The sequence below is a fragment of the Hyla sarda genome, chromosome 1, assembly GCF_029499605.1.
Source record: "Hyla sarda isolate aHylSar1 chromosome 1, aHylSar1.hap1, whole genome shotgun sequence".
Taxonomy (NCBI): domain Eukaryota; kingdom Metazoa; phylum Chordata; class Amphibia; order Anura; family Hylidae; genus Hyla; species Hyla sarda.
Genome location: NC_079189.1, coordinates 177,860,254 through 177,887,276, shown reverse-complemented (window position 1 = coordinate 177,887,276; position 27,023 = coordinate 177,860,254). Strand labels below are relative to the sequence as shown.

General features: G+C 43.3%; 1 protein-coding gene across 1 annotated transcript in view; it reads left to right on the top strand.

Annotated features, from left to right (window-relative positions):
• Positions 1-26,742, top strand: part of FAM241A (family with sequence similarity 241 member A) — a 37,391-nt gene extending 10,649 nt beyond the window's left edge. Inside the window, exon 2 of the mRNA XM_056551773.1 lies at positions 26,341-26,742. Within this exon, the coding sequence (XP_056407748.1) occupies positions 26,341-26,586 (246 nt within the window). The 3' untranslated portion in view covers positions 26,587-26,742. The remainder of the gene's footprint in view (positions 1-26,340) is intronic.
• The last annotated feature ends 281 nt before the right edge of the window (positions 26,743-27,023 follow it).

Here is a 27,023-nt window from a genome sequence, read left to right as displayed (position 1 = left end):
GGCGTGACGTCACATGCCGCCGGCCCTGTAGTCCCCCGTAATCAGACCCGGAGCGAACACGCTCCAGGGACTGATTACAAACGGGGTGCCGCGTGCATGATCACGGGCGTCCCCAGCTGCGGGACTCCCGCGATCAGACATCTTATCCCCTATCCTTTAGATAGGGGAGGGGATAAGATGTGCAAGCACCGGAGAACCCCCTTTAAACTTGAACCGTCATCAGATGGAATAATGGTTCTCTTGGAAAGTTTTGCAATTGCAAAATCTACTTTAGGAGGGTTGATCCACTCTATCCTTTGGATCAGTCCAAGTCTAAATTTTTTTTTTTTTTTTTTTTTAAGCGTCTGTTCAAAACTGGAGCTTTTTCAGGATATACCAACTCTGACTACCAATAAATCTTGGAAATTTTTCAGCAGGAAAATGTCTTTCCCTGGACCTCTTCATCTTCTGAAGTGGATGATTTAGTCTCATCCACTACTCTAAACTCCTCGTCAGAATGAACTATCATGGAAGTCTCGCCCCGTCTAGGCCACTTTCTTGCAGGAGGGGCAACAGCCAAGGAATCCTTTTTGACTCTCTTTAACCTGCTGTACGCCCTCAGTATTTCCGATCACCACTGTTCACCGGGCGGTGATCGGACCGGGATGACTGCTGATATCTATCAGCAGGCATCCCGTGGCAATGTCTAGGAAGGGTACTGAGCCACCTCCTCCTATCCCCTGCTATTGGTCGATCAGGACTGACCGACCAATGTTAATTTCCCCCGCTCTGCCCACCGATTGAAGTCCCGTCAGAGCGACGGGGAGGTGGGGGGGGGGGGGGGGTGGTAACAAGTGCGGCGAGGGGGTAGCTTTGCTGGCTTACTGGAGCAGCAGCATTGGAGGCAGAAACATTGGGCGGCGGCAGGAGGAGGCAGGTCGGAAAGTGCAGCGATGGAGGAGGCTGCAGTGAAGATAAGGGTAAGTGATCTTCACTGTGACCTCCAAAAAGTTGCGAAACTACAACTCCCAGTTGGGAGTTGTAGTTTTGCAACATCTGGAGGGCATGAAATACGTATGGCAGTGTTTCCTAAACAGAGCCTCCAGCTGTTGCAAAACAACTCCCAGTATTGCCGGACAGCCATTGACTGTCCTGACAGGCTGGGAGTTCTGCAACAACTGGAGGCACCCTGTTTGAGAAACCCTGCCATAGGGTTTTAGTGGAGACAAGCGCCATCCTTGTATCCCGGTCCGCCACTATTGCATTTCCCTAATTTTGGCCTCAAATGCGCATGGCGCTCTCTCACTTCGGAGCCCTGTCATATTTCAAGGCAACAGTTTAGGGCCACATATGAGGTATTTCCGTACTCGGGAGAAATTGTTACAAATTTTGGGGGATCTTTCTCCTCTTACCCCATATGAAAAGGACAAGTTAGGGGCTACACCAGCATGTTAGTGTGTGTAAAAATTCTACATTAACATGCTGGTGTTGCTCCATACTTTTCATTTTCACAAGAGGTAAAAGGACAAAGACCCCCAAAATTTGTACCACAATTTCTCCTGAGTATGGAAATACCCCATATGTGGACTAAAAATGATCTGCGGACGCAAAACAGGGCTCAGGAGTGAGAGCGGCATGTACATTTGAGGCCTAAATTGCAAAAAGAAAACGCTGCGGCCAGATGTTAGCTGTAATTCAGTGAGAAATCGCAAAATTCTTTTTCCACTTGGTGTTTTTCAGTTTGGCTTTTTTGAATTTTTTTTATTTTGTAGGGTACCATTAAAAAAAAAATAAAGATACAGTAGTGATGGAAAAAATTGTATTTAACGAAATGTATCTTTATTTATTTATTACGATCCTCCTGTAAAATTTATAGATGCGGCCTGCCGCTCTTCTATGGTCTCCTGCACTGCCGTATATATACACCTATTCATATTACCCGCAGAGAGCTGTGATTGGCCAGATGGTTCCAGTCAGTCACGACTCTCTCTGGGAAATATGAATAGGTGTGTGTGTGACATATATGTGTATATGTCACGATGCCGGCTGGCAGGAGGTGGATCCTCTGTGCCAGAGAGGGATAGGCGTGGACCGTGCTAGTGGACCGGTTCTAAGTCACTACTGGTGTTCACCAGAGCCCGCCGCAAAGCGGGATGGTCTTGCTGCGGCGGTAGTGACCAGGTCGTATCCACTAGCAACGGCTCAACCTCTCTGACTGCTGAAGATAGGCGCGGTACAAGGGAGTAGACAGAAGCAAGGTCGGACGTAGCAGAAGGTCGGGGCAGGCAGCAAGAATCGTAGTCAATAAGGCAATAGCAGGAGGTCAAGTACACAGTATGGACAAACACAGTAACGCTTTCACTAGGCTCTAAGGCAACAAGATCCGGCAGGGGAGTGCAGGGGCAGTGATCAGATATAGTCTGGGAGCAGGTGGAAGCCAATTAAGCTAATTGGGCCAGGCACCAATCATTGGTGCACTGGCCCTTTAAGTCTCAGGGAGCTGGCGCGCGCGCGCCCTAGAGAGCGGAGCCGCGCGCGCCAGCACATGACAGCAGGGGACCGGGACGGGTAAGTGACCTGGGATGCGATTCGCGAGCGGGCGCGTCCCGCTGTGCGAATCGCATCCCCGACGGCCATGACAGTGCAGCGCTCCCGGTCAGCGGGACCGACCGGGGCGCTGCGGAGAGAGAGACGCCGTAAGCGCTCCGGGGAGGAGCGGGGACCCGGAGCGCTAGGCGTAACAAAATATATATATATATATTTATTATATCTCTCCATAGAAGAGCATCCGGCTGCATCTATACATTATACAGGAGGATCACAGCAGGTGTCAGGAGTGACCTCCGCTGTGATATTTCCTTAACTGCAGGTACTACAGCTCCCAACATGGAGCAGAGCGTGCTCCATGATGGGAGTAATAGTACCTGCATTAATAGACAGATCACAGCGGGTTATCACTCCTGACACCCGATGCAATCATCCTATCTATTGCAGAGATGCGGAGCGGCTCTATACAGCGCTCGCGCCTCTGCACCATACTCTGGCCAGTAATGTGAATAGAACATTGCTCAATCATATTTCCCGCTGACGGGTAATTGGCTGCAACCATCCAGCCAGTCCCCACTCTGGGCGGAAAATATGAATGAGTGATGTTCTATTCACATCACTGGCCGGAGTACAGAGCAGAGATGGGAGCGCTGTATAGAGCCGCTCCACATCTCTGCTATATTATGGACTATCGCATTAGGTGTCACAACTGACACCCGGGGTGATATGTCGATTAGTACAGGTACTACAGCTCCCATCATGGGACAGTCGTTTATTTATTTTATTTTTTCAAACAAAAAAACAAGTAGAAATGTTAGCCTTACAGTACCTGTCCAAGAAGTCTCGGGGGGGCCCCCAAGGCCCGGACAGCTTCTCCTTACCTCTGTCCAATTCTAGCTCCTCATCTCTGCTTGCCCTGTTCCCTCTGCCAAGCACTGGCTAAATACTCTTCTTCTGCTGCATATAGAATACAGCATCTATAGAGGACACCGATAGAGGCAATGGGGTGGCATCTGCTCGGGGGTGGCTGCCTGGACCTCACAGGCCTCATAAAATGATGTGGTGGTTCAGATGTCTGACACATGCACTAGTTGAATGTAGCTTTCTCGCAGTCAGATGTGCATGGGGGCCTCCTTAACTGGTCCCCCAGTGGCATTTGTTGGGGAAACAAGAATGGGACATGTTGCTTAAGGTCAGTTGTCCACAGTGGCCTCATTGTATAGCAATCTTTATACCCATTTTCTTATGCCCCCCTCATCTGCACTGTATAAATATCGCCTTGGTGAGAGCAGCAGTAGATGACTATTCCATGGTTTTGTGTAATTTGAATGCCATATTTGTCAACCACTTAGCAATTGCTTGTCAAATGCACTTGGATAATACAAAATCCACTCCCTAATCCAACAACTTACTATTGTCAGATGCTCTCATGGATTTTCCATGTATGCATCCACTGAGGTGCAACTCAATATCCCAGCTGGGTAGAGTAAAGGCTTTTATAAAAAAAAAGTCTTTTAGTTTCCACTGCCTGCCACTGTAAGGTCATGTATAGAGAATTGGTTAAGCTTGGTTAGAGAGTGGGGGAGATTCTCAAAGAATTTTGTGCCAAAATGTTGGCATTAAAAGTATCTACCACATTTTCAAAGAGCTTTGTGTCGCGGTTTACACTGTTCACGTCCCTTTTTATTTTACCTTTTTGGGGACTGAGGGCGTACAAGTACATACTCGCGTCCCACTACCTAAGGACGTACTTGTACGCCCTCCGTATTTGCGATCACCACTGCTCCTAAGGCTGTGATTGGAACGGGAGGCCTGCTGAAATCATTCAGCAGGCATCCCATGGCAATGCCTAGGGGGGTCCTGAGACAAACGCCACCCCCCACAATAACGCTGATCGCTGTGATTTGCCAGTCATTTCTGACAGGCGAATCACTGTTATTCCAGGCTTGGTGACCTGATCGCCTAGAAAAATAAAGGGTGATCTGCGCTGTCTGAGACAGCACCGGTCACCCTGAAGGTTAGGAGTGAGGTGGCAGGCGTGCCACCTCCTCCTATCCCCTGCCATTGGTTGGTCGCAAGTGACCAACCAATATCAGATGTTTGACAGGGGGTTGAAAGGTTAGTTTGCTTGCTCTGCCCACCCATGTTAGTCCGGGCAGAGCGGGGGGAACCAGTACAGGAGTGGCGATCAGCGGTGCGGACGCACACTGGGGCCTTCCCAATGTTACAAAACTACAACAGCATGCCCTGGCAGCTGTTGAGTGTCTGGGCATGCTGGGAGTTGTAGTTTTGCAACTTCTGGAGGTCCACAATTTGGAGACCACTGTATAGTGGTCTGTAAACTGTGGCCCTCCAGATCCTGCAAAACTACAACTCTCAGCATGCCCAGACAGTCCATGCATGTTGGGAGTTGTAGTTCTGCAACATCTGTCACTCTTTGCAGTGGCCACACCTATTTTCCATTGTGTTTTTAAAAAGTGGCACAAAACTGCAATTTGGGCTCAAGAATTAAACATTTTGGCGTGAAAAAAGGTATTTTCAAAGTGAGACGAGCCAATAGAGAATGAGAAAAAAAAATTCAATACGTAAACGTTTAGCAGCAGTTTTTGAGAATCTCCCCCAGTGTGTGTCATCATCATGCTCTAATGTTGAATTTTGGCTAGCTTCACTGGTGTACAGCACATGTAAAGTTTTTCTTTGCATGTTTAATAAACAGTGACAGAACACCTTTTTCTAAATATTCCGTGTGTCCAGGGAATCGTCCAGTATTAAAACAGAATACTGTTTGTGCTATTTTTTTTTAATATATATTTATTTATTTTTATGGGAAAAAGTAGTGCATTTATCCTCCTAGCATATTTATCAGCCCAACTCCAGTGAAGCAACCGTATATCCATAGGCTATTTATGCTCCCCATTGCCAGGAAAACCAAACCTGCTACCACATCACTTGTAGGGCGATAAGTCTAAACAATATACATTCAACATACTTGCATGTACCCACTGCACTCCAACATTGAACTGGTAACACGTAAAAGTCATACCGTATACTCTAAAGAGTGTTGGTATGTTTACACCGGGGAACTGACAAGGAATCCTTTCGGTCAGGAAATTCAGCAAATCTGCCATCTTTTTAAGAGGAAATCAATGAAAGGATTAGGTAATGCTTTAGAGGAAGTTTAGCCATTTTGGGGTTTGGTCCACAGGCATATGGAATTTGACGCCCGGGACATGCAGTCCCTGGAGCCGGGCAGGGGATTTCTTCAAACATTTAGCCCTGCTTCGGGCAAGCAGCGCTAAATGCCGGTAGAGATTCACATGACAGGGCAACCAGTCTTGCCCTGTCACTAAACTGCTAGTAACTGCTACTTACGCCTGCCTGAGGAGGTGCACGTGATGGGTGACTCCATTGCAAGCGCCGGGACGCTGACGTCCTGCGCGGCGCGTGCATTGACATCACTTATAGCGCTCACCTCCACCAGGAAGTCCGTGCAGGCAGATGTAAGTAGCAGTTACTACATAAGGGAGGACCCACCTACTACCAGGGGCTAACCTTGTCTACTTAGGGGTGGTTATAATTGTTTTAAATGAGAGCCCTACCTGATCATCAGTAGTAGGTAGACAGGCCCCCAAATAGACATGACCCACATCGGTGATGGGGTCATATCTATCGGGGCATCTGACTACCTACTGGGGAGCCCTTCCTGATGGGGGTGTCAAATCTATCTGGGGGCCTGACTTAATATGGGGGGGCTCTCCCTAATGGGGGACATCTTTCTGGGGCTCTGTCTGCCTACTGGGGGAGCCCAGCCTTCCTACCAATTGGGGGTACATATCTATATGGGGCATTATTTACTTACTAGGGGAGCCCTACCTACCTTATGAGGAGACATACTGACCTGATAAAGGGACATACATTCCTAAAGGGGAATACCTACATAATGGGGTGAACTTATCAGGGGCCCTACCCACCTAATGGGGTGACATACTGGTCTGCCTATTAAGTTTTTATTAATAAGACCTTATTTACATATTTACTATTTTGGTTGAAATTATTTTATTTACCAGGACAAGTGGATTGTCATAAGGGACAAGTAGATTGTGCTCAATTTTAGTCCCTTGTTCAAGTAGTTTTTTAAAACCTTTCCACACCCCTGGTCTGTCACTTTTGACCTAAACTCATTTCATCAGGGAAAAAATAGTAGTCCCATTGAATTCATTGGGCTTTTGCTCATGGATTCTGCCAGAAGAATAAACGTGTTCAGTCTTCTGGCAGAATGATTTCACATCGGAATTTGTTCAACAGAAATTTTCCAGTGTGAACAGTGCCTCGGAAAGACCATAAGTCAATGGAACTTTTATCCTAAAAGAACTAAAATAATTAATTGGATATGTTAATTAGCTCAGAGATCTCATCTGACCCTGCAACGGATCATGGGGGTCCAATGAGCTAAAACTCTATCAGAGGATCCCTTAACCTGTCTCCTGCTGCCGGATTGCCTATCCTAGGCTTAGCTAAGTTGTATTAGTGGAGCGTCAACCTCACTGTATTATGTTATGCAATAGGCATAGCATTACGTAGTGAATGCAATCTGATTGCATATAAAAGCCCCCGTAGGGATACAAAAAGTGCAAAGTAAATGTTTGAAAAATGTATATAAAAGCCCCTCCTCTAATGAAAAATAAAATCCCTTTTCCCAATCTTACACAAGAATTTATATAATAAACATTTAGTATCGCCGCGTGTGCAATTGTCAGAAAAATGTTTATAATGCCGCACGGTGAACTGTATTAATGTAAAATAATAAAATTGTCAAAACAAATGATTTTTTTTTTTTTTTTTTGTTCACCTGATATATCTTAAAAAAAATAAGTGATCAAAAAGTCCCATCAAAACACAAAATGGTGTGTGTATGTATGTATATGTGTATGTATGTGTATATATTCTGGTATTGTGTTAATCTTATTGACCTAAAGAATAAATCTTATTTTTACCATAGAGTGCACTGTGTATCTGAATTCCCCCCCCCCCCCCCCCCCCCAAAGAAGGAAAGGCAGAATTGTGGTTTTCAATTCCCCCCCCCCCCTAAACACACACTAATATAAAAATAGAATTATTTTATTATTATTTCATTATTACATTTTATGGTAAAATTTGAGGTTTTCTAAGTACAATTGGTTTTCCAAAACAAACAAGCTCTCATATGGGGGTGTAGTTGGGGAATATAAGTGTCTCTTATAAAGGATGTCTCCGGTTTTCAGTTACATGCTTCAGATAGGGGATAGGGGTAGGGGATAGGGGTACATCCTGTTTACCTCTAGAGCTTTTTTCAGGAATGACATGCAGCAGTGTGCACAAACACTGTGGGGGACATGTATCAAAGATTTTACCCCTGTTTTGTGTGTATTTTTTTTTGCGCAAAATTTTGCGCAAGCCCTTTTTTTTGCGCAATTTTTTTGCACACGTTTTGGTAGAGCATGTCCTCCAGATGTGGTGATATGGGGTACCTTGGAGTGACATCTATAGTACACATGGATTTATTAACTGCGTACTTTTTTTTTTTACACCAAAAATTTTGCCGCAAGAGCTGTTTTTTTTTTTTTTTGCGCAAATATAAGCCATCTTGGACTTAACGTAGCAAGATGCTCTAAATCATTGATTCTATTTTCCAAAGAGTGGATTTAGGAGATGACTATATTTACCCCCAATTTATGAAGCTCATTGCACTTGATTGATAAATTTAGCGCTTCTGCACATAATTTAGAATTCGGGAAAAGGGGTAAAATGCTTCTACCATACACAAATAATGATACATGTCCCCCTGTGTGTCTAAATATGACCAATTGCATAATCAGCACCTAAATGACCAAACTGGGAGTTTTTCTCCTGGATGCTTTTACCCGTATGAGACGAGCATCCCACTGCGTCTTCATAGGACCCAGTGCTATAAAATTACATTACACTGGGTCTCTATGTAAATGTTTTTGCTTCTGCTTTGCTTCCTCATGCTGGGATTTTCCTGTGCATTAGCTGTTAGGGAGACATGCATGTGTTTTACTCACATAACTTTCAGCTGTTGAAAGGAATTATCACTTAAAATATTAAATACAAATTACATAAAATTAAAATCCAAAAAATCATGTGAACCTTGGTTCCACCTGCATTATTGGTGTAAAATATACTGACCACAGCATCCATGGCGTTAACACTGTGGCGATTGGCAACATCTAAATTTTGGCAGGTGCAGCAGGATCCCTGCTGTGATTACCAGCTGGTTCCCCACAGATCTCCTGCAGTGCATTAGGCTAAGTGTCTACTTGGTTTTTTGCCCTGCATTTTTTTTGGTTTGAAAAAACGGCAGTGCAATTTCCTGCGTCTGATGGTGATACCCGCTGTGATTTGTTCTTACCTGCAGGAAGCTTTAATACCTGCATTAATAGACAGATCGCAGCGAGTGTAAATTTGGACACCTGTTGCGATCTATTAATGCAGGTACTACAGCTCCCAGCATATAGCAGAGTGCTCCATGTTGGGAGTAGTAGTACCTGCAGTTAAGGAAAGATCACAGGGGATGTCACTCCTGACACCCGCTGTGATCCTCCTTTATAATTTATAGATCTTCTATGGTCTTTCACTGACGTGTGTGTGTGTGTGTGTGTGTGTGTGTGTGTGTGTGTGTGTATATATATATATATATATAATATATAATATATAATATATAATATATAATATATAATATATATTATATATACATATACACACACACATATACACACGTCAGTGAAAGACCATAGAAGAGCGGCCGGCCGCATCTATAAATTATACAGGAGGATCGTAATGGGCGATCTGTGTAGTAGTACTACCAAAAAAATAAATAGAGAATAAGTTAAAAACATACACACTACATTTTTATTATTGTCAGCTATATTTTTAGGTCCCCGATAGAGATGAGCGAACTTACAGTAAATTTGATTCGTCACGAACTTCTCGGCTCGGCAGTTGATGACTTTTCCTGCATAAATTAGTTCAGCTTTCAGGTGCTCCCGTTGGCTGGAAAAGGTGGATACAGTCCTAGGAGACTCTTTCCTAGGAATGTATCCACCTTTTCCAGCCCACCGGAGTACCTGAAGGCGGAACTAATTTACGCAGGATAAGTCATCAAATATCAACTGCTGAGCCGAGAAGTTCGTGACGAATCGAATTTACTGTAAGTTCGCTCATCTCTAGTCCCCGCCCATTTGCCCACATAAATTGATCCCTGTTTTAAAAATTAATAAAAATACATTTTTTTTTTCTTCACTATATCTTTTTATTTATTTATTTATTTTTTTTTAATGGTACCCTACGAAATTTTATAAAAAGTCTCCATCACTTTTTTGGATCGCTAAAGTCCAAAAAAGAATAAAACCACCTGAAAAAACGCCAAAGTTAAAACCCACGTATCATTTTTCTTGGCGTTTTTTCACTCCCATAGACTTCTATGGGAGAAAAAGCCACAATTTTGACTAAAAAAATTGCCAGTGGCTCAACATGCTGCAATTTTTGGAAAACTGCCAAGGAGCTGAAAAAATGCCAAAAGGATGTGAAAAACGCCAAGTGGAATAAGAATTTTGCGATTTCTCATTGATTTACAGCTAACATCTGGCCGCAGCATTTTTGGCCAAAAAAACGCCATGCGGCAGAATTGGCGTCTTTTCTTGGCGTTTTTCCCAAAAAATTAGAAACTTAGCCTTACGCAGATGAGTAGATCATCAGGACATATGCATGGGAACTTACCCGCAGATGGGACGTATGCATACTATAGTGTGAAGGGATAATGGTGTTTGTTTATACAGAATTAGTTGGGGGTTGAAATGGAATTGCCTTGTAGTTTTTTACTTTTAGTAACCCAAGTTAAAAACAAGAGATGCTTACAGAACACAGCATTCTCGGGAGCTTTGGGAAAGAAAACATGGGGTCAACTCTGAAAGATGCTATTTTGGAGTGCTACTAATTGTGTCCAAACTACATACAAAAAAACACACAAAACCAGAAGTACAAAGCACATACCCAAATATATTGAAATGTACATATAGTCAGAACCCCAAACAATAAAAAGCTAGCATAGAGCAGGAGACCACAAAATGAGGGGGCTACTGAATAGAAGCATGCCCTCACATGACAATTAGTGTAATTTAGATGTATAAGCCTTAAAAAAAAAAAAATTATATATGCACACCAAGATGCCATTTATTTAAAAAAAATGCCATAAGTCATGATCAAGGATTGTAAAGAAACCCTGAATCTGAATGATTAACCCTGGGCAGGCTGCCGGAAAGGAGTAATTAAGTCTGTCAAGAGTTGTGTAGCACGAACTTTTTTTTTTTTTTTTTTTTTTTTTCCATTTATTTTATTTATCAAAACACCACATAGTGTGTGTGAGAGAAGGCCTTGGGGTGCTTTCACGCAAACCATTTTGATTCAGCTTTAACCCCTTGACCAGACGTAAATTTACCTCCACACCAGGACTTACATGGATGATCGGATTGCCCACAGTGCTGCCGCGGGGATCCGATCATCTCAAATGGTGTCCGGAGGTCCCCTCACCTGCCTCCGTCCGTCTTCTGCACTGGTCTGAGATCAAGCGGACCAGAGCAGAAGATAACCAATAATACTGATCAGTGCTATGCAATCAGTATTAGCAATCAAGTGATTGCTATAGATAGTCCCCTATGGAGACATAAAAAGTGTGAAAGTAAATGTAAGAAAAATCCCCTCCCTCAATAAAAATTTAAATTGTCCCCTTTTCCCCCATTTTCCCCCCAAAAAGCATTAAAAAAATGAATAAATATTTGGTATCGCCACGTGCCCAAATGTCCAAGCTATCAAAATATAATGTTAATGACCCCGTACAGTGAACAGCGTAAACGTAAAAAATAAAAGTTCAAAATTGCGAATAAACGAAAATGCAAAAATAAAATTGGCCTGGTCCTTGATGTCAAAACAGGTTAAGCGCAAAAAAAAATTAGCATACAGTAAAGATCAATAGACTCCTTCAAAATAGGAAATACAACATATTAGGTAGGGGTGATTTACTAATGTGATTCTGACTTTGTTTTGTGCCCAAATTGCATTGCCAGATTTTGCAACCAAGAAACTGAACTGTTGGTTCTGCGCGTTCTACTATTGTTTTCACACAAAATGGAGTTCATTTGATCTCAGGAAAACCTGACCACTCAAAGCAGTTGTGAAAAACAGCAAAACCATGGGAAAAGTGCCAAATTAGTAAATACCAAGGGGGTGGGGGAGTAGACGTTCCACAATGAGAACTAAACTCCACTCCAATGATGGCAAAACTCCACTCCATAGTGTAGCAAAAGATGTTGGTGGTTCCAGGGGATGAAGATGTTCCCTAATGGAGCAGAACCAAAAGACAGTTCACACTGGTGAAAATAAATAGCCTGTAAACATCACACATTTTAGATTACAAAATGTCCTATTAAGTTTTAGTGGAATGTGAATTAAATATCTGATAACTTTCCAGTTTAATTGCAAAAATGTTTTCATTGGAAAGATTTCCTGTATTCTGAAACATGATTACACGCTTTCCCATGAAAATTGTTCCTAATTGCTTTATTTCCAGGAAGGGTGCAGCACTTTGTGTTCCATGAAAGCTTTCATTCATCCCGTACTCATTGTGGTTAGTTATACTATCTCACATGTATATTGCTTGACATTTGCTATCCGACTGCTTTCTACCATATGCCAGTGCAGTTCAAAACCATCAACACTGTAAAGCCGCCTATTAAAATGAACTGCTATAGTTCACATTTGCATTATAGCTTCTGTTTTTATAACAAGCCACAGCATTGTGGTTTATACAGTGAAATCTCCTTTAGAGGACCACCTCCCAATAGCGGACATTTTTTTTTTAATTCCCCGGCCCATAGGACTTAATGTATCTGTACCCTCCGAATAGGGGGCGTGGACACTCCCAATAGGAGACAAAGCACGCCCAAAAATGGGCCACCAGGCTTATGTGTCGCCATACCTTGTACACAGGGCTGCCGTCAGGGGGGTACAGCCAATACCCCAGTAAGTGGTTTAGGCCCGTGTAGCAGCGCCAGCACACCCCTTGTGCCAAATCATCATCCCCCCCCTCCCTCCCCAAATGCCAAAACCTTCCCCCATGCCAAATCATTTCCCTGTTCTTCTTACTTGGCCGGCCGGCAGTGGTGAGTAACTCTCCTCTGCACCTCACTCACTGAGGGCAGCGGCAGTATGGAGCGTCACTCGTCACTACCGGCAGCCGCTGCTGCCCTCATTGAGTGAAGCGCAGAGGAGTGTCACTCATTACTGCCAGGTTAGAAAGGGAATGGGGGAATGATTTGGTATGAATGATTTGGCATTACTTTTCCTACTTTTAAAGACTTATTACAGTGCAAAATTTATTTATATTTAGCTTATTATCATGTTTTGTAGGTAATTACATTCTGGAGTGAGTACAGTATTCCATCATTTAGAAAGATTTTATTTTATTTATTTTTTTCCCCAATAGTGGAGACTTTTTATTTATTTATTTTTTAATTCCACTGTGAGTGTCTGCTATTGGGAGATTCTACTGTAATATCTGCCAGGTACCTCCCAAGGTTTGCAATAGGGATGTCCTGATACTAGTATCGGTATCGGGGCAGATGCTAGCCATTTTAGCATATGGCTATGCACCTGCAGCCAACTCCTGCCAGTAATGACTGGCTCCATGCTGTATTCCTGCATATTTGAGGCAAGGCGATGCAGGATATCCTGACATGTGAAATCCGTATATAACAGGTTGTCAAGTTATATAGGGTAAAATACACTTGAGCAGTTCTCTTTATTACCACCATGGTGCTGTAATTAGTTACAGTACGTGAAATGGCTGTCACTCCCCCTCGCATAGACTTGTATTGAGGGGGCGGGGCAGGGCGTGACGTCACGATACTCTTGTCCCATGGTCGTGAGGCTTCAGACTCTGAGCCGCCAGCGCTGCGTGCAGCTCACACAGGTGGGTGCTGCATGAGAGATTGCAGGGGCCCCCAGCGGCAGGACCCCCGCGATCAGACATCTTATCCCCTATCCTTTTAGAGCTGTATCTCGAAGATAAGAAATATATATGAATAAAAAGTAGTTTATTGGATGTGCAGCAAATTTATAGTGACATGATCATTTGTAAATAAGTTCTGAGAAATGCCCCACAGTCTGCAAATAAAGGCCTTCATATGCCATCGTTTTAAAAGCGGTAGTATGTCTCATCATGCGTATTTGATTCTACGGTTTGCTATCCATAAAACTAGCTGGGACCTGTGTGTAGCTTAGCAGCCTCATGAGGTCTCTGACTGCAGACAGGTGCAGCTTGTACGCTCCACTGTATTTCCTCTTCATAACTGACTTTCAGCCACTTGTGGTGACCCAGCAACTCTATCTCTTTATATCCCAGAATGCAGTGGAACAGCTTAACAGCTGTAGTGAACAGTCAGACGCAATGAATTGTACCTTACTAAAAAAAAAAAATCTGTTTTTCTTTGCTCCTGCTGTTTGTAAAGTATACATTGTACAGTGTTTCAGCATGCAAAGACAGAGCTCACGTGATCTGTTTGTTTTGCCCTCGTTTGTATGCAAACACTAGATTTGGTTGGTGATATATTTGGCACAGCTGCACTTTGCAATGAAGTGTTTGTAGTAACTGGTATTATCAGTTTACAGTCTAAACATATGAAGATGGAGGGCACCTTATTTAAGTTCAAGTCGGGTCAGTGCAGATATTACAGGCATTGCTGTCATTTAACTGCATAAGTATTTCTGAACTACATACGAACATGTTTAGGAAATGGATCTGTAATGAAGTGGGTACTACATGGTAGCGGATGAGGACACACCCAATAGGGGACATCCAGGCTTATGTGCCAGGCCTACCTTATACACAGGGCCGCTGTCAGGGGGGTACAGCCAATACCCTAGTAAGGGGCCCAGGCTCCCGCTGCAGCAGCACAGAAGCAGAAGACCGCTGTTTAAACAGTGGCCTCCTGCTTCTGTATGTCTGCCGGCCACATCATTCACCCCCATGACCCCCACCCCTCCATGTTCCCTTTACCAAATCATCTCCCCTTTATTACCCCCTTGTGCCACATAATTTCCTTTTTGATTTCCCCCCCCATGCTGTTTTATTCTCCTTTATTACCCTTTGTGCAAATTCATCAACCCCTATTTACCACCACCTGTGCCATTTCTTGGCCCCTTTATCCCACCTTCTCTCCTCCCCCTTCTGTTCCTTTTACCTGGCCAGCAGGCTCAGGTGCAGGGGCTCTCAGCGGGTTTGATGTTCTTCTGACATCCTCTGCACTCACTGAGAGGCTGTGAGCAGTGGCTGTTGCGGGCACTGACTAGTGAAGCTCCTGACGTCTCAGTAAGTGCAGCGCAGAGGACGTCAGCAGAAGGTCAAACCCGCTGAGAGCCCCTGAGTCTACTGGCCAGGTAATAACAGGGGGAGGAGGAAGGGGAAAAAATTGTGGCACAAGGAGTGAGAGGGGGGATGATTTGGCACAGGGGGAATAAAGGGGAATGAAATTTCACAGGGGGATAAAGCGGAAATGTGGCATGGGGTATAGGGGGATGATTTGGCACAAGGAATAAAGTGGCACAGGGTATAAAAGGGGATAAAAGGCTACAGGGTATGGCACTGGGAGATTCTATTGTAATATCACTTATCGTGTTTTATAGGTAATAGCACCCTTTCTACTAAAAATGTGTTTCTATAGTGCTTCCCCCCCCCCCCCCCCCTCATGTGGAGCCTAAATCCTTTTCATTGGAAGAGTTTAAAAGGAAGGCTTTCTAACCTGACCTGTAAAATCAAGTGGTGGTGGTGGTGGTGGTGGTGGTGGTGGTGGTGGTGGTGATGATGATGATGATACATTTTTTCAGCTGATACCCGAAAGTTAAACAGATTAGAAGTAATTTACAATTTAAAAATCTTAATCCATACAGTACGTAACAGCTACTGTATGCTACAGAGGCAGTTCTCTTAGAATTTCCTTTGTCTGACCACGATGCTCTCTGCTGAGCTGACACCTCTGTCCATATCAGGAACTTTCCAGAGCAGGAGAGGTTTGCTATGGGGATTTGCTCCTACTCTGGACAGTTCCTAAAAGGGACAAAGGTGTCAGCAGAGAGCATTGTGGTCAAACAAAGGAAATTCAAAAAAGAGGAAAATAACTTTCTCTGTAGTATACAGCAGCTAATAAGTACTGGAAGGATTAAAAGTTTTAAATAGAAGTAATTTGCAAATTTTTTTTTCTTTAGCTTTCTGGCACCAGTTGTGTTTAAAAAAAAAAAAAATCTTGGAGATCCATATGTGTGGAGTTGGTGAACCGTAATTATAAAGGGGGGGGGGGGGGGGTAGGGAATAGCTCCCTTTTATGAAACAGTCCCTACAGAATGCCCAAAAGACTTGATACAGTAATGGAAATTGTGCACAGTCAATCTACACGCAATGAACAATTTATAACATGGCTTGTAGCATATCTTGTTCTTCTGTTACAAATTTATTTATATTTTTTTCCACTAGCAGGACACATTTCAGCAGATAGCCGTGATGGCGCTGCTGATGGTTATTTGTGAGTTGAGAAAGATGATGATTATATTGGAATAAAGAACATGATTTCATGTCCACATTTCATACCCATTATAATTGGCTACATTAAAATGATGGTACTCTTGACAAATGTGGGCACCTGTAATCGCCTTAAAGGGTACCTCTCATCAAATAAACTTTTGATATATTTTAGATTAATGAATGTTGAATAACTTTCTAATAGCATGTTAATGAAAAATATGCTTCTTTCTATTGTATTTTTCCCGATCCGTCCTGTCAGCAAGCATTTCTGACTCATGCTGGAGTCCTAAACACTCAGAGCTGCCAGCCTGCTTTGTTCAAAGCCAAACAGGCTGTGAACAAAGCAGGCTGGCAGCTCTGAGTGTTCTCCTTTGTGAACAAAGAAGACTGGCAGCTCGTAGTGTTTAGGACTCCGGCATGAGTCTGAAATGCTTGCTGCCAGGACTGGTAGGGAGACCCCTAGTGGTCATTTCTTCAAAGTGGAAAATTAAATAGAAAGAAGCATATTTTTTAATAACATGCAATTGTAAAGTTATTCTGCATACATTAATCTATAATATATCAAAAGTTTTTTTGATGAGAGGTACCCTTTAAAGCAATTGTGACGCTGTTTTGTTTTAATGATAGTTGTCCTGGTGATCATAGATTAAAGTAAGATCATATTGACATTAGATTTGAAGTGCTTTCATGGTTTTTTTTCTTTTTAAACTTCCTGTTCATAACAAACTCCTGTCTAGATTCTGACATGCGTAGTCTTCCTGTCTTCTATACCTGGAGCTCTCTAGATTTGGTAGTACTACTCTGTTGTGGCATATATACATTTGCTATATTTATTGTGTTCTTATAACCACTTCTTGAAGCACTGCGGTGCAGCACATTTAGCAGCTGCATAGTGTGATGCAGAAAGATAGTTATGCACTCTCCTTATTGTTGTGTACAGATTAAATCAATTATTAAAAGAAAGCATTTACTGTAAGAAGTATTAAGTGCTCTGACATGGGAGGGAAAGAGAGAAACTGACATGTCTGTCTGACACACAGGCATTTACTGAGGTATAATGCATCTCATCGGAGTCTAGGAGTAGAGAGGAGCTTGCTTAAAGGGGTACTCCGGTGGAAAACTTTTTTTTATTTTTTTTTGGATACTACAGGCTGATCCAACTTTGTAATGTCCTTTTAAAACAAGTCAAAATGAGGCTCAGTAGTTAGTATGACCGCCCTACAACACCTGGGTATGCTCCTGATGAGATGGCCTGAACAGTCTGTGGTGCAAGGCGGCGTTGGTGGATGGAGCGAGACATGATGTCCTAGATGTGCTCAATCGATTTCTGGTCTGGGAAATGGGCAAACCAGTCCATAGCATCAATGCCTTCCTCTTGCAGGAACTACTGACACACTCCAGCCACGTGAGGTCTAGTATTGTCTTGCATTTGGAGGAACCAAGGGCCAACTGCACCAGCATATGGTCTCACAAGGGGTCTGAGGATCTCGGTACCTAATGGCAGTCAGACTACCTCTGGCAAGTACATGTAGGGCTGTGCGCCCCCCAAAGAAATGCCTCTCCACACCATTGCTGACCCACCGCCAAACCTGTCATACTGGAGGATGTTGCAGGCAACAGAAAGTTCTCCACGGCGTCTCCAGATTCTCACGTCTGTCACATGTGCTCAGTGTGAACCTGCTTTCATCTGTGAAGAGCACAGAGCGCCAGTGGCGAATTTGCCAGTCTTGGTGTTCTCTGGCAAATGCCAAACGTCCTGCACTGGTTGGGCTGTAAGCACAACCCCCACACATGGATGTCAGGCCCTCATACTACCCTCATGAAGTCTGTTTCTGACAGTTTGAGTGGACACATGCACATTTATGGCCTGATGGAGGTCATTTTGCAGGGCTCTGGCAGTGCTCCTCCTTGCACAATGGGTGAGGTAGCGGTCCTGCTGCTGGGTTGTCTCCCTCCTATGGCCTCCTCCACGTCTCCTGGTAGCGCCTCCATTCTCTGGACACTACGTGGACAGACACAGCAAACCTTGCCACAGCTAGCATTGATGTGCCATCCTGGATGAGCTGCACTACCTGAGCCACTTGTGTGGATTGTAGACTCCCTCTCATGCTACCACTAGATTGAAAGCCCCACCAGCATTCAAAAGGGACCAAAACATCAGCCAGGAAGCTTAGGAACTAAGTCGTCTGTGGTTACCACCTGCAGAACCACTCCTTTATTGGGGGGTGTCTTGCTAATTGCCTATAATTTCCACCTGTTGTCTGTTCCATTTGCACAACAGCATGTGAAATTGATTGTCAATGAGTGTTGCTTCCTGAGTGGACAGTGTGATTTCACAGAATATGATTGCCTTGGAGTTACATTGTGTTGCTTAAGTGTTCCCTTTTTATATTTTTTTGAGCAGTGTATTGCTTTCTGGAGTTATTTTCTGTCTGACCAGTACTCTTTTGGCGCAGCAGAACCACCTACCTTCATTGGCAGCGAGGATTGGCTCAGCAGTCACGTGACTGCGCTCTCCTTCTGTGATTGGCGGCAGCATACATCAGTGAGGAGGTTTAACCCCTTAGGGCCAGCCTCCCTAAATAAACGACGCAGCCGTACGGCAAGTGTATGAAACGAGCTCAGGCTGGACATCACTGGCTAATGCCAGACCTCACCGATCCGGGTGATGTCCAGCATTAACCCTTTAGACTAAGCAATCAAAGTTGATCGTTGTGTCTAAAATGACAAAATCAAGTACCTGTAGCTCAGTGGAGCTGATCGGGACACCCGTGATAAAACCCATGGGGTGCCGATCAGCTGAGAGGACAGGCGGAGGTTCCCTACCTGCCTCCAATAATGCAGGGAGTCTCAGCAGCCTGTAGTAATGAAGCGCCGATAACACTAATTGTCTGTCTGCAATCACAAGATTGCATCTAATAGTCCCATAGCAGTGTTTTCCAAACAGTGGGCCTCCAGCTGTTGCAAAACTACTACTCCCAGCATGCCTGGACAGCTTTGGCTGTCCAGACATCCTGTGAGTTGTAGTTATGCAACAACTGGAGACGCACGGTTTGGAAACACTGCCCTTTGGGGACAAAAATTGTGAGGGGGGGGGGGGGGGGGAATGTAAAAACAAAAGGTAAATATTAAGCCCCTCACATAATAAATGTTGGAATCTCCACATGGTATTGCCGCGTGCGTAAATGTCAAAACTATTAACCAGTTAAGGACCCAGGGCGTACAGGTACACGACTGTGGGAATTTTGGTCCCCGAAATTCACACTGGCGATTCTGGGTCATACAGAAAAATAAGGGGATTCGGGGTTGTCCAAGACACCCACGATCCCTGTGAAGGGATAGGAGTTGGCAGGGGTGTCACCCCTCCTTATTCTATTGGTCGTCGCTTCTTAACGACCAATAGCAGATTGGGGGGGGGGGGTAAACTTTTGGTTCCCCCGTTGTGCCCACCCACATTAGGCTGGGCAGAACAGGGAAACCAACAGGGACCGGTACCAAAGTCCACTTACCCATCGGCAGTGGCGGAGGCGACGATCTGGATCCTACGGAAACCAGTGAGTTGCCTAGCAACATCTGGAGGGCTACAGTTTGGAGACCACTATACAGTGGTCTCTAAACTGTATCCCTCCAGATGTTGCAAATCACAGCATGCCCAAACAGCAAACCGCTGTCTCGGCATGCTGGGAGTTATAGTTGCGTACCTCCAGCTGTTATCACTACATCTCCAAGCATGCCCTTCGACGATCAGTACAAGTTGTAGTTTTAAAACAGCTGGAGGCACACTGGTTGGAAAATACGGAGTTTGGAAAACCTTCAGTTAGGTTCTGTTACCTAACTCGCTGTTTTCCAACCAGTGTGCCTCCAGCTGTTGCAAAAGTACAACCCCCAGCATGCACGGTCTGTCAGTACATGCTGGGAGTTGTAGTTTTGCAACAGCTGGAGGTCCCCCCCCCCTCCCACAAGGCATGCTGGGAGTTTAGCAACAGCTGGAGGCACCCTGTTTGGAAATCACTGGCGTAGAATACCCCTATGGCATCCCTAATTTAGTCCTCAAATGCGAATGGCGCTCTCTCACTTCGGAGTCCTGTCGTATTTCAAGGAAACCGTTTAGGGTCACATGGGGTATTTCTCCTTTTACCCTTTATGAAAAGGAAAAGTTGGGGTCTACACCAGCCTGTTAGTGTAAAAAAAAAAAAAATAAATAAATGTTTACATTAACGTGCTGGTGTTGCCCCATGCTTTTTTATTTTCACAAGCAGTAAAAGGAAAAAAAAGACCCCCAAAATTTGTAACGCAATTTCTCCTGAGTACGAAAATACCCCCAAATGTTGGCGTAAAATGCTCTACGGACGCAAAACATGGCTCAGGAGTGAGAGCGCACTATGTACATTTGAGGCCTAAATTGGTGACTTGCACAGGGGTGGCTGATTTTACAGCGGTTCTGACATAAATGCAAAAAAATTAATACCCACATGTGACCCCATTTTGGAAACTACTCCCCTCACGGAATGCAACAAGGGGTATAGTGAGCCTTAACACCCCACAGTTGTTTGAAGAATTTTCAATAAAGTTGGATGGGAAAATTAAGAAAAAAATTTTTTCACTAAAATGCTGGGGTTACCCTAAAGTTTTCATTTTCACAAGGGAAAATGGGGGGGGGGGGGGGGAAGCCCCACCAAAATTGAGTACATCCACATATGGGGTATATTCTTAAAGTGCTGTGCAAGCGAACTACAATGCTCAGAGAGGGAGCGCCATTGGGCTTTTGAAGAGAAAATTTGTCCGGAATTGAAGGCCACGTGTGTTTACATAGCCCCCATAGTGCCAGAACAATGGACCCCCCCCCCCCACATGTGACCCAATTTTGGAAACTACACCCCTCACGTAATGTACTAAGGGGTACAGTGAACATTTACACCTCATAGGTGTCGGACAGATTTTTGGAACAGTGGTCCATGAAAATGAAAAATTAAATTTTTTTTATTTGCACAGCCCACTGTTCCAAAGATGGGGTCCACTGTTCTGGCACCACAGGGGCTTTGTAAACGCACATGGCCCCTGATTTCCATAAATTCTCTCTCCAAAAGCTCAATGACACTCCTCCTCTTCTGAGCATTGTAGTGTGCCAGCAGAGCATTTGACGTCCACACACTGGGTATTTCTACACTCAGAAGAAGTGGGGTTACAAATTTTGGGGGTAATTTTCTCCTATTACCCCTTGTAAAATCTGGGGAAAAACCAGCATTTTAGTGAGAATTATATATTTTTTTTCATTTACACATCCATCTTTAACAAAAAAGTCGTCAAACACCTGTGGGGTGTTAAGGCTCACTGTAACCCTTGTTACATTCCTTGAGGGGTGTAGTTTCCAAAATAGTATGCCGTGTGTGTGTTATTTTTTTTTTTTTTTTTTTTTAATATTTATTGATTTTATTTTATTTCTGTTATGGCACCATAGGGGCTTCTTAAATGTGACATGCCCCCCAAAAACCATTTCAGAAAAACTTTCTCCAAAATCCCACTGTCGCTCCTTCCCTTCTGAGCCCTCTAGTGCACCCACAGAGCACTTAACATACACATATGAGGTATTTCCTTACTCGAGAGAAATTGGGTTACACATTTTAGGAAGATTTCTCTCCTTTTTACCCCTTGTAAGAAAAAAAAAAAAAAAAAAAACTGGGTCTACGAGAACATGCGAGTGTAAAAAATGAAGATTTAGAATTTTCTCCAATTTGCTGCTATTCCAGTGAAACACCTAAAGGGTTAACAAAGCTTTTGAATGTCATTTTGAATTTTGAGGGATGCAGTTTTTATAATGGGGGTCATTTGTGGGGTTTTTGTAATATGAAGGCCCTTCAAATCCACTTCAAAACTGAACTGGTCCTTGAAGAAAATTTTTTTTTTTTTTTTTTATTGGAAAATTGCTGCTGAACTTTGAAGCCCTCTGATGTCTTCCAAAAGTAAAAACATGTCAACTTTATGATGCCAACATAAAGTAGACATATTGCATATGTGAATCAATATATCATTTATTTGCAATATCCATTTTCCTTTATAAGCAGGGAGCTTCAAAGTATAAAAAAAAATGCAACAATTTCAATTTTTTTTTCCATCAAATTTTGGAATTTTTCACCAAGAAATTCTGCAAGTATCAACAATTTTACCACTAACCTAAAGTGGAATATGTCACAAAAAACTATCTCAGATTCAAAATGAAAAGTAAAAGCATCCCAGAGTTATTAATGCTTAAAGTGACCGTGGTCAGATGTGCAAAAAAATGGCCTGGTCCTACAGTGAAAATTGTCTGGGTCCTTAACGGGTTAAACTAGAACACTAATGAAACCACACTATCAATGGCGTAAACAAAAATAAAATAAAAATTTAAATTGCAAATTTTTGGTCCCTTCATTTACCAGAAACTTTTTTTTAAAGTGACCAAAAAGTTCCATCAAAACAAAAATGGTACTGATAAAAACTACAGCCCCGTATATGGAAAATAAAAGACAAAAGGTCAGAGGATCATTTTAATCATAGGAAGAAAAAAACAACCCCCCCCCCCCATACTCCCAGTGTTCCCTCCCGTGTGGCTGCGCTGCACAATAGAGCAACTCAACAATGCTGGAGAGGGTGGAGTCTACACTATAGCGGGCCAGGAGAGTATGCGGTCTACACTATAGCGGGCCAGGAGAGTATGCGGTCTACACTATACCGGGCCAGGAGAGTATGCGGTCTACACTATACCGGGCCAGGCGAGTATGCGGTCTACACTATACCGGGCCAGGCGAGTATGCGGTCTACACTATACCGGGCCAGGCGAGTATGCGGTCTACACTATACCGGGCCAGGCGAGTATGCGGTCTACACTATACCGGGCCAGGCGAGTATGCGGTCTACACTATACCGGGCCAGGCGAGTATGCGGTCTACACTATACCGGGCCAGGCGAGTATGCGGTCTACACTATACCGGGCCAGGCGAGTATGCGGTCTACACTATACCGGGCCAGGCAAATGAAATGCAGAGGAGGAATTGGGCTCATTTCTCGCCATTTCATATCCAATCCCCTCCATTTTATGTTCAATCAATGAACATAAAATTGGGCAAGTGGGGTTTATGAAATAGGGATAGGACATTTTAGGGGGGATTTCACCATTTGTTTATTAAATTGAAATCGCAATATTCACCTCCATAATCACGACTACACATTTTTCCCATATCGTGAAGCCCTAGTGTGCAGATAACACTGGTAGCTTCCACCCCCCCCCCCCCCCCCCCATCCTTCAGAATGACCGCTGAAAGCACAGTTCAGATCGCTTTTTTTTTTTTTTTTTTTTTTTTGCCAACATGACCATTCAGGGAAAAGTGCAGATAGCTCTTCGTTTGCATATGTGAAAACTTTTTAATTGCTCGACTTACAAGCAGAAGTTTGCCTGTGATCGGCACTATTAGTTACACTGTGAAACCCTTCCCTTTAACTCTTAAATTGTTATTACGCTGACAGAAAATCCTTGTAGCAAGACGTTTGAGCATTTAGTTTTATGTTCAAATATGTATGCACTATTGGCTATTGCCCCATATCTTAAGATGGAATAAGAGTTACACGTGATTAAGGAAAACTGAGTCTGATTCAGTTGTTTATGAGCTATTTGTCATCCTCTAGAGCAGGGTTGGCCAAATTGCAATAGTTTAGACACCAAATATTAAAGAACAGAATTCCATAAAATACGAATACATTATAAATCCAAGGCTAATGTAATTGGAGAGCATTGTTTTGAATTTGAGTACAATCCTTACTCTGAGGAGTATTCCACAGAAAGGTCCCATATTTTTTTTTTTTCCTTCAGGAAACTAGGTAAAGCATGTAACCGTTTACAAATATGAGTGGTTAGAAGTTTATAGTGAGTTTTATCTTTGCATGTCAGTGTTTGCTGACTTTGTCCACCACCTTCAAGGGCGTGTAAAATGGCCATCTGTAAACTTTCTATTTAGCAAGGGGGAGGGGAGAGAAGTTGGGAGAACAAGAAAACAAAGTTCCAGAACCTGTTTATAGATTGCTATCCCGCCAACAGGCTGTTAGACATTGAAGCACCTAAACAAGAAATTACAAGATCCATAATCTCTGGTACATCTAAGTAGTTGGTCATATACGAGAAAACACTTAGAATCTGGATTAAACATTAGATGCACACAGTCCTGGTGTATAAATATTGATATACAGTCATATGAACGTTGAGGACCCCTTATCAGATTATGTGGTCAATTGCTTTCCTCTGCAGGGAACAAGCATACCATATTTTTTAAAGGGGCACTTCGATGGAAAACACACTTTTTCAAGTCAACGTGCCAGAAATGTAAACAAATTTGTAAATTAGTGCATGAGAAGACAAAGAAAAGTCGGCACTCACCGGGTTTCCAATTCAGCAGATTTTATTGCACGTTGCTCACAGCCGTAGTACAATTCTCGGAGACGACGGATGGTACAAGGGGGGGTACCACAGAGAGGCTCTCTGCGGTACCCCCCTTGTACCATCCGTCGTCTCCCCGAGAATTGTACTACGGCTGTGAGCAACGTGCAATAAAATCTGCTGAATTGGAAACCCGGTGAGTGCTGACTTTTCTTTGTCTTCTCATGCACTGATGGTATATTCTACATGAGTCCGAGCACCACCGTATCCCCACTCCGCTACAGCGACTTAGTGTCCACCCGCTTTCAGGTTCAGAAATTAGCAGTGCCGAACTACTCATCTATACGCTACAAAATTTGTAAATTACTTCTATTTAAAAATCTTAATCCTTCCAGCACTTATCATCTGCTGTATACTAGAGGGAGTTATTTTCTTGTTGCATTTCCTTTGTCTGAGCACAGTGCTCTCTGCTGACACCTCTGTCCATGTCGGGAGCTGTCCAGAGTACATGCAAATCCCCATAGCAAACCTATACTGCTCTGGACAGTTCCTGACGTGGTCAGGCAGAAAAGATATATACAACAACTTCTGTAGTATACAGCAGGTAAGTACTGGAAGGATTAAGATTTTTAAATTAGACGTAATTTACAAATTTGTTTAAATTTCTGGCACCAGTTGATTTGAAAACCTTTTTCATAAAAATTACCTACCTCACTCCTGCCAGTCCTGTTGCACAGTGCTTCCTGTGTTTTGAGGTTGGTATGTGCATTGCCTGCTCAGCCACTTTTTGGCTCCACCACCTCAGCAGCTGTTTGGGATCGGCTTGTGCACGGTCTGCACGGCTAAACACCGCAAGTGCCGTGCAGCAGGACCAGCTGTGGGAAAACAGCAGTGGGTGTGAGGAAGCGAAGTGTATGTGGTATTTGATTTCCCCTGGACTGACCACATTTAAAACAAAATAAAAACCTCTTGGAATATCTTTTTCAGTTGTCACCTAAAGAGAAATTCTTAGGTTTGGGGCCTCTTACAAGGTCTCCAAGACCTGACAGGTGTATAAGAACCATGTTCCAATGCTGTTCTCATCAGCTATGTAAGTCCACAGCATAGAGCAACAAAAAAGGAACCTCTAATGGCGCTTGCCATGACTGTATCCAAGCCTTACTGGCAGGAGAGGAGCATGGCAGGAGTGACTGTAATTCCACGGATGACCGGATATTGGCCATGGTAAGCATGTTCACAGTTTGACATTGCATAGAGCTGAGGAGAACAGCTTTGGAAATCTGTCTAGGGGATGGTGTGTCATCTTATGCTTCTTGGTTACTATTTTTCAGTGTATAGCCCCTATCATTAGAAGACTCTTATCGTTTCACGTTGTCTTTTCTCCAACTCCAGTTTTCACACGTGTATATGTATATAGAAGTCCCCTAAGAAAATCATCCAGAAAATTTCTCTCTGGAGCCTTGGCTGGGTTTCATTGCTCATTCAGCTACTAATATATAACTAAATGTACAAAAAGGCTGAATTGTTATTGAGCCCCAAGCCGGGTGAAATACCTCTTGGAACAGAAATGTCTCTTTACATATTTTCTGAAATATGTATCCATTTCTGGTACTGCCATATTACGCTTTTCAGGTGAATAGGTCTGAGGTATTGATGAGCCACACTTGATCTTTAAGGTAAATCTTTGGAAAATCCCCCTTTTTAATTTCACTCTATCCTGTAATATACACATATCTACAACTGTGAAATAAAAACTAACATTTTGTGCAATCTGTCCCTCCAGACATCAACCATTCAGAACAACCGTCCGGAGCAGATCGTAAAGGATGACTATGAAAAATTGGGGACACTGTTTGGTGAAATCAATAAAATTCTACTTGACACTGGCTTCTCCCGAATGTACTTTGGTGAAAGGACTGTGGAACCTGTGCTCCTGTTGTTTTTTGGAGTCATGCTTTGGTTCCTTGGTTTACAAGCTCTAGGACTGGTGTCCATACTCTGCCTCGTAATTCTTCATATACAGTCATGATGACATGTGGGATTGGATTGTTTTATGGAAGAGTAATATATTTAAAAGAGAACCACCTATCTTAAAGAACATGGCACAAGCAATATTTTAAAGTCAGAAAATTTTCTGTTAGCACATTGTGTAAATGTTTTTTGCATTGAACAATTAAATTCTGTTTTAAAAAAATGGATAAATTTTTAGTAAATGTTTAATTGTGCGATTTTCTGTACACTATATATTAATGTATCCCATTGAGCCACTGGCAGTGCCATGCTATTTGACACTTGATCCAAAGCAATGCACTTTTAGATTTGCGTTTGCAATAACAAATGCTTCCTTTGGTGAATAACCCATTTAAGTGTTATTTACAATCAATCGGATAGTCGATAACAAGCTGATTTGGGAGGGGTGGGGGATCCAACCACCAATCATGAGAATGGAGGTCTTTTGTTTCCAGC